Source organism: Mustela lutreola, chromosome 3, assembly GCF_030435805.1.
Source record: "Mustela lutreola isolate mMusLut2 chromosome 3, mMusLut2.pri, whole genome shotgun sequence".
NCBI lineage: Eukaryota > Metazoa > Chordata > Mammalia > Carnivora > Mustelidae > Mustela > Mustela lutreola.
The window spans coordinates 131,742,628-131,750,730 of record NC_081292.1 but is presented as its reverse complement, the minus strand read 5'-3'; the positions used below and the strand labels follow the sequence as shown (position 1 = coordinate 131,750,730).

The following is an 8,103-nucleotide window of genomic DNA, read 5'->3' as shown; positions in this document are numbered from 1 at the left end:
GTGACACTTCATAATGAGCTATGATCAATCCACATCCACTTTTTTTTTTCTTTGTCTGAATTGAAGCATGGCACATGGAGAATTTCCCTTAGATGAAACTAGCATTTCCCTCTTCTATCCCTGCAAGTTCTAATTTACTCACATGATTATGGCCTCTCTTAAAAATACTTTTTTCTCTCCCTTCTCTTCTTTTCCTCTTTCAAAGAGTGATCTCAAACTGGCAGACTCATTTTAAGGACCATATTGTAGTTTGCAGAATCACTGCTATATTAAATCCTGTGTATGGGATACCCAGAATGGAATGTCTTGAAATCTTGACCTTCAAATAAACAAGATAAACACAGGTTATATCAAAGTGTAGTTTGCTCTGACATAGGAGCATCAGAATGTCTGGAATCTGCTTTAACCAATTAAGCCATTCAAGGCAAGAGGAAAATAAAGCCTTCAGCAAATCCATTGAAGGCACCATCTCCCAGCGTGCCACTGCCTGCTATCGATCTTTTTAAGTGCGGACTAATGAGTCGTATATATACCTGATGGGATGCTCTCACCCTACCACCTCAGAGGAGTTAAACTTACACAAAGAGAGAATCAACTGGGTGAGAGGGAGGGTCGCAGGGCACATCCAGGCGGATGGCTGCCTTGCCCCCTTAAAAAGCAGTCTTCAGGGAATGCAGCAGACCCCATCTCCTACTTTCCGTTAGGAACCCATTAGTTCCTTAACCCATTAGTTCCTTTGCAGGAGATTTTCCATTCAGGTCGCTTCTAGGGCAAACGCTTTTTGTTCTACCACTTCGTAGTGTGGAAAGAACTATAGAGAAATGCAAAGCAAGCTCGTGGCAGCAGCTTCTTTGCGGCAAAGCATGCCTTTCCCTTTAGCTTTGGCAATTTAGAAAGAACCGAGATTCTCAGGGGAGATGGGTGAGGGGAACGCCAAGTCCAGGAACACATTAACCAGGAGTCCCTTTTTTACCTTCTATCCACTTCCACGCACATCGCCACAACTCCCTCCCCCACCTCACCCTGTTGGCCCGCACCTCCCAAACTACCAACACAGGCACTTGTGATCTCTCTACAAATGGGTGGTGGTGGTGGTGTTGGGAAGGGAACATTTCCTTTCTCTATGATTGTGAACAGGATCCAACCTCCATACTAAAAATACATTAAAAACAAATAAAATCAAATAAGCCCAGTCCAATGGGTAGCAATATCTGGGGAGAGAAACAGCTGCTGGCACCTGCCTGGATACGCTGCAGTTGGAAGCGGTTGGCTTTGGTACTGAATTATTAATTTATTTATCCCTCCCTCCCCCTCCCCCCCCCTCCCGACTGGCAGGCAAGAAATCTCCGTCTCTTCTTGTTCCCCTCCGCCCCCACCTTAGAGGAGTCTCCCACTTCTCAGTCGCGGGTCGCTCTGCCGCCCGCCCGCGGTGGCCGTCGCGTCCCTGGCCCTCGGCGGCCGCGGCGCAGCGCGGGGGGCGTCCCGCTGGCTGGGCGCTCCCACTCGCGCCCGGACCGTCGCGGCCGTGGGTCCTGGCGGCGGCGGGGGAGGGCGGGGGAAGACAGCGGGTGACAGATGTACTCCTCTGACAGCTCTCAGTATCAGCCCAGTGGCTCCCTGCCATTGGCTCAGTGCAATGGACCGGCAACGCCGCTCACTATAATAACACTCATGCCTGCCAGCAGCGGCAACTCCGAGAGCCGGCGCCGAGCGCGGGGGATGCTGCTGCCGCCGCCGCCGCCGCCGCTGCCGCTCGGGCGGCTCCCGCTGCCCGGCTCCGCTCGGCCGCCGCGCCGGCACTGAGTCCCGCCGGGTCCTGCCGCCTGGCCGGCCCCTCCCAGCCCGAGAAGCTCCCGCGGGGCGCGTCGCCCCTGGGCGAATCGGAAGAGAAACGGAGACTGAGAGCGAGAGCGCGGAGAGCATGCGGAGGCGGAGGAGCCTGGGCGCGCACGGCAGAGGGGTGTAGCGAGTCTGTCTCCCCGAGGCGTGCGGGAGAGGCGGCGGTTCGCCCTCGCGGCGGGTCCCCAGCCCACCCTGCCCGGGCTCCGGCGCGCTGCGGCTGCGGGCGCGAGGTGCATGGAAGCGGCGGCTGCGGTGGAGGAGGCGGCGGCTGCCCCATGGAGTGTTACTACATTGTCATCAGCTCCACGCATCTCAGCAACGGACACTTTCGCAACATCAAGGGAGTTTTCCGGGGCCCTCTCAGCAAGAACGGGAACAAAACTCTGGTAATAGCTCTGTTTCTCTCTCTCTCTCTCTCTCTCACTCCCCCTCTCTCTATCTCCCTCCCTCCCCCTTCCCTAAAGAGGGCATTTGGAGGATTGAGGTTACTGTGAAATTTTGGAGGTGTTGCGTCTCAATTTGCTTTATAATATATCAATTTATCTATCTCGTGGGCGTGGGGTGAGAATTAGATGTAGAACAAGGCTGTAATCTTAAGGAAGCTGTGATCCGTGGTTTTGGTGGACTCTTCGACAATGCTCTGGACTCTCAACACCTCACCCCGTAATGCTGGAGATTACCACCATGTCTCCTTATTGGAAGCAGATTGTGTCAACAGGACCTTTTCTTAAGAAAGAAAATAAAAGCACGCTCACCCCAAGTGACCCTCTAACATCTTTTGGCTTAAGAGGCTGAAGGTGAATGAGGATGTGGGTGTCTCCGATGGAAGCAGGGAGCCATGTGACTGGTGGCGCGGAGTTAGGTGGCGGGATTGAGTGATGGTCTCAGAAGGAGTTCGCGTTTTGGTTGTCTCCTGAAGGACTGGCAGCAAACTTCTCTAGTGAGAAGTTGCCAGTACTAAGCTTGACTGAGTGACTCCAGAACCCCTTGTCGCCCACTTTAAGCTATTCACTCAAAAGAGGTTAGAGATAAATGTGAAGGGCGAGCGTTCTGTCACAATCAGAGCCACTAGGAAGTATGCTAGACAAATAGAACCCATGCAGTTGCTGGGAGGTTCTCACTGGACCACAGAGCTTCGTCTTTCAGCATCTCAGTCGAAAGAGCACTCCTGATTGGTGGGGGAGGATGTGCTGAGCATTGAGATGGTGCAGGGTAATAGCTCTTACTTTTTCTAACAAAACCCCTCTTAGTTACAAAACCTCCTTGTGGAACTGACTCATGAGAAGTGTACACTTCAAAAAAGAAAAAAAAAAAGTAGAGGAAAAGCTCATTAAGTTTAAGTACTGCAAGGAGAGTAGAGCTAAAATAAGGTGGTAATATGCTATATATATATATATATATATATATATATATATATATATCTCACTAAAGTCTGAGCACCCCCCTCCCTTGTTTTACAGAGTGGTTACTGAGCCTGACTAGATAGAGTAGAAGTTTAAGGACAGACTCAGTCCATATTTTGAAATATGATTCTACATATGTTTTTAAAAAAGTGATGTGATGTTTTACAAAAATGAAAAATTCTCTTCTTAAGTTTTAAGTGAATTCTGGCATTGATAAACATTTGATTTTTTTTTTTTTCTTTTTCCCTGGAATCTATTGGAATCCTCCTCTCAATTTATCTAAGATGCAAACAGTCAGGGTTATTTTGTTGCTTTTATTGTTGTGGATAAAATTGGTGTTGAACAAAAGAAAGTGAAAATACTCTTTTGTGGTCTTTCTTACTGGAGTATTATGCAGAGCAGTAAGCAAAGGCTATGAGGATTACTAAAATTGTTTTGGTTCTAATTATTTTCTTGAAGAATTCAGCTGTGTGGGAAAATAAATATTTTGGTGGGGGGAACTTTTCAATTTAAGAAAATATGCACTGGTTTGTTTTTTTAATCGTTTTACTTGTGGAAAAGGCAAATTTACTCAACAAGATCTCTATAGTTACAATGATCCTGTAAGTAGAAGAAAAAGAAAAAAAGATAAACATAGTAGTGTATATAGGGAAAAAAAGTTGCCAAAACAGAATTTGTGATAATTCTGGTAAGTTTTATCTCTCATAAATATCTCAATTTTATATCTCATAAGAATATTAGGTCTATTTTACAGACTATGGAATTTTTAAAAAATTGAGTGGTGATTTTGAGGTCATACAGTAAATCAATATTACAATCCCAATTTCCTAACTTCAGACATACTCTTAAATCAACCTTAGGTTTCTAACAGTGGTTCAGTTTACTTAGGCAGATTTGTTTGTTGTGGATTTTGAGTCAATCAGTTCTTTATCACTCATATTGACAAAAGATAGGTTAAAGTCTAGATTTGCCAGTGTAAGTTTGGGATTAAAATATGTGTTAAAAAAGCAATTATTAAATAAGATGAATAAATCTAAATATGGGCAAATATTGGAGCAAAAAACTGGAGGAAGAAGACTTAGAAATAGCTCTTATCATATTTCTTTTAGTTATAGAAAAAGGGCTGACAGTAACTTAATAGCTTATCCTTCTAGACTGTGTTTATAAACTGCTCAAGTTTATATTTCCCATTTAAGAGATTTACACTTAATAGTTTACACAGATTTCCATACATGGTCCAACTGTATTTTAAACTATTACTTTACAATATAATATATATCATATATTTGTTTTCTATATATCTTTTGATGATTTTGTTATTAAGGAGAATGAGAGTAATGCCTGTCTTTAAGTATAGCAGAAGAGATCTAAACATATTCATAAATGTTCTTAGTTAAATAACTATCTAGACTTACCTAATAATGTATTCTTCACAAAAAATAGGATGCTATAAAAATTTAGCAGAAGCTAAAATGCACTATAAGCTGAAAACAGAAACTGAAGCTGAAACCTCTCAGGATTAGGAACTTTAAGAAGAAACACTAATATTATCTTAAAAATGTACATATACTATATTTTGAACATTTTCAAGTAAGAATATGTGGTTATTACTCTTTAATCCTGGTTTCAGAAGGTAAAAATTATGAGACCCTCTTTATTTTGTTGCCTATTGATTTTGACATGTTTTTAATTTTGCCTTTAAAAAAATCATCCCACTTTTGCATTTTTGATGTGAGTATTAAGTCAAAAGAATTTTAACAATATTTCAAGTGTTTGTTCTTTTTTCAGGAAAGCACAGCTTAAAACCAGTCAGAGAAAAAGTACTTTGATTTTGCCATTGAAATTCCAGTTATTTTCAATTACTGGATAACTAATGGATATTCTGCACACTTTTTTAGTTTATACTTTTAAAGGAGTTATAATCTGCCAAAAGTTAATGAAGAATTTAACATAGCTTATAACTGTTAATACAGTGTTCTTTCATGAATTAGAAGTTACTTATAGAAAAAAGTTACCTCAGGCTTCAATGACATTGATTAATTGCTTAGCCTTAAAATCCAGAATGTAATCCCGCTACTTCTACTGAGGAGATTATCAAACTGTACAGTCTTTCTATAGGTCGTATTATATCCCTCACACATACAATTTTACAAAGATACTTAAAGATTAAGCCTGTTGTTAATCTTGACCTTATTTCTGAGCTTTTAGTAATTCCTCTTGACAATTTTAACTGAAAATATATGCATCATCATTTTGTAGTGTCTTACAAGTAAGGAGAAATGTCACTCTACTTGTCATGATTTCTGTTTTAATAGCATCATATCTGTGATATCGTTTTAATTCCATGGAATAAGAGATAAGCTAATATTTTATGAATGCTCCAGAATATGTCTCAATAAGTTATATGGTTTAGTGACAATGAATAAAGTTTACTGTCCATGTAACCTCATTCTTTTTCCTTAGATTATTCCTCAGATATAACCATTGTGTATAAAATTGTTTATTGGATGAGAACATTTTGTTATATGTATGTTTTGTCAACTGAGCTGCAAAATTTCTTTATCCTAATTATATATTTAAAAACCTTTCATATAAAATACTTATATATTTAACACAATTTAAATATACATTTGATCACTTTTAATATGGCATTTGGAAACTTAGAAACCATTCCTAATTTGTTCATTATGTTTGTTAGCATTTTTATATCTCATAAGAATATGAGGTCTATTTTACAGACTATGGAATTAAAAAAAATTGAGTGGTGATTTTGAGGTCATACAGTAAGTCAATATTATAATGCCAATTTCCTAATTTCAGACATATTTCTTTTATAATTTAGATACTAAATTAGAGATTCCATAGAAACTGGTATGTTACTATCTGGATTGATAAAGAGATGGTATTGGTGTTATCTGTTTTTGAAGGCACTCTATTTTTCCACTTGCCTTCAGGTATAGAGAAACAGATTCACAGGATAATTTGAATTCAAATGTTTTAAGTCTCATCCTCCAATATGCAAACATCAATAATTTCTGTTTGGCCTAAGCCCTGTTTATTTAGACTTCCCTCATTTTCCAATATATTAACTACCAGAGTTGAGAAGAAAAGAAGTATTGATTTATTCATCAGTTCTCAACATATTTGTTATGTAGTTCATTTAGATTTATTGAGATACTTCAAATACAAAGCGCTACTCTAGGCACCACAAACTCTGTGCTAGGAATTATGTTTTAAGTATTATTATTCATTAACATGTATTCATGTACACTCCTGTTCGTTTTTGAATGTGCTGAAAAAATATTCTCTTATTTTGACATGTTTTCAGGTTTCTTGTCACTCAGGATGTTTCCATATGTATTCATTTAGAAAAGAATGAAAAAATTCTGGATTTTTTCCTTTGTGTATACAGGAACTCACTAAGAGTCTTTGAAATATGTTATATGGCCTTTTGTTCTAATTGTCATTATCTGACGTTATTATTCATGTCATTTCTTTGCAAATTTCTATATCTCATACAGAATGTAATTTAAAAGGTTTCTCCACTCTTTGAAACCAATTTATGTGGCATATTTAAGATTGTACATAAGATTAAAGAGACCAGTTGTTGAATTAATGTTGATGAAAAATTATCATTGTTAGATTAATATCCTCAAGGAAGGTTTAGGGTGAGGGTGGATTAGGTTGATATCTTAATAAATACCCAAACTTTCCCCCTTTATAAACTCATTGTCATAATGAGTCCATTATATATTCTTCCAAATTTCTTTTAAACTATTATGTATTCAGTACCAAAGACCATCTTGTGTCTCACTTTTCTGAACTTAATGTGTCATATATTCTTTGCTGTACTTATCTTTTATTCTGGCAAAACTCTACAAATGTGCATTTTCAGAATATATTTTTTAAGTAAGGAAAATCACTTATAATTGAATTATTGTTGTTATGACCTGCTCAAAAATGTAAGCAACATTTTAAGGCAAATGTTGTCAAGTAATAATCATAAAGCTGACATACGTTTGTTAGCATGGTAAATATTAATTAAATTACTTTTGATAGCTGAAATTTAAATAGTGACATGGTAGCTTGTCATCATGTCTAGTTCCTCATAAGGTTATTGATAATAATTACATTTTTACTGAAAACACAGATCAATAAGAGCCTTGAGACCAACTAATCCAAGGTTCCATATGGATGTGTTCAGGGCCAAATTCAGGGTGTAGAAGTAGTTTGTTTAGGATGCATTATGTTTTAAAATATTTGGCTTTAAACACCATTCAAAGAAGAATGCAGGTTGCTACTGTCTACACTGCTCTTTACAGTGATTTAGGTTTTTCACTTACTTACGTTACCTTCTTGATCAATGAAGGTACTTGAATTTCCTACCTGAGAGTCTGAGAACCAAATTTTACGTATAGGGAGACAAAAACATTTTCACCATTCTGTATGTGCCCTTTGTTGTACGATAGTCTTCAAAAAAGTTTTGGCATATTCATATTTTTATAGTATGTGTTTGCCATATATTGGTTGAACTGCTTAGAAGTATTCTCTAGATCATACCTCTAGGTATACTATCATAATAAAGAAATGTGTGATTTGATGGTGATGCATTTTAAAATTGCAAACGTCTGCTCAGGTTACAGGTATTTTCAGTAATTTCTTGGTTTTGGTCCTTTTAAAAATTAATATGAATATAATTTTATTCTTTAATTTACACTTTTAATAAACATGCTTAGTTAATGTAACATATTTGGAAAAAGTTTTTTAGAAGTATTATGCACAAGGGAAATAATATTTTTAATAATTTTAATAATTCAATGTAGAAATAATTTCCTCCAGTGACACTGTTTAACTGAGA

The 8,103-nt window shown here is 38.3% G+C and overlaps 1 protein-coding gene across 1 annotated transcript in view; it reads left to right on the top strand.

Moving 5' to 3' along the window:
- Positions 1–1,786: 1,786 nt before the first annotated feature.
- The window catches only part of ZNF804A (zinc finger protein 804A), a 303,211-nt gene continuing 296,894 nt past the window's right edge, over positions 1,787–8,103 (top strand). The window contains exon 1 of the mRNA XM_059166835.1: positions 1,787–2,228. Within this exon, the coding sequence (XP_059022818.1) occupies positions 2,118–2,228 (111 nt within the window). The 5' untranslated portion in view covers positions 1,787–2,117. The remainder of the gene's footprint in view (positions 2,229–8,103) is intronic.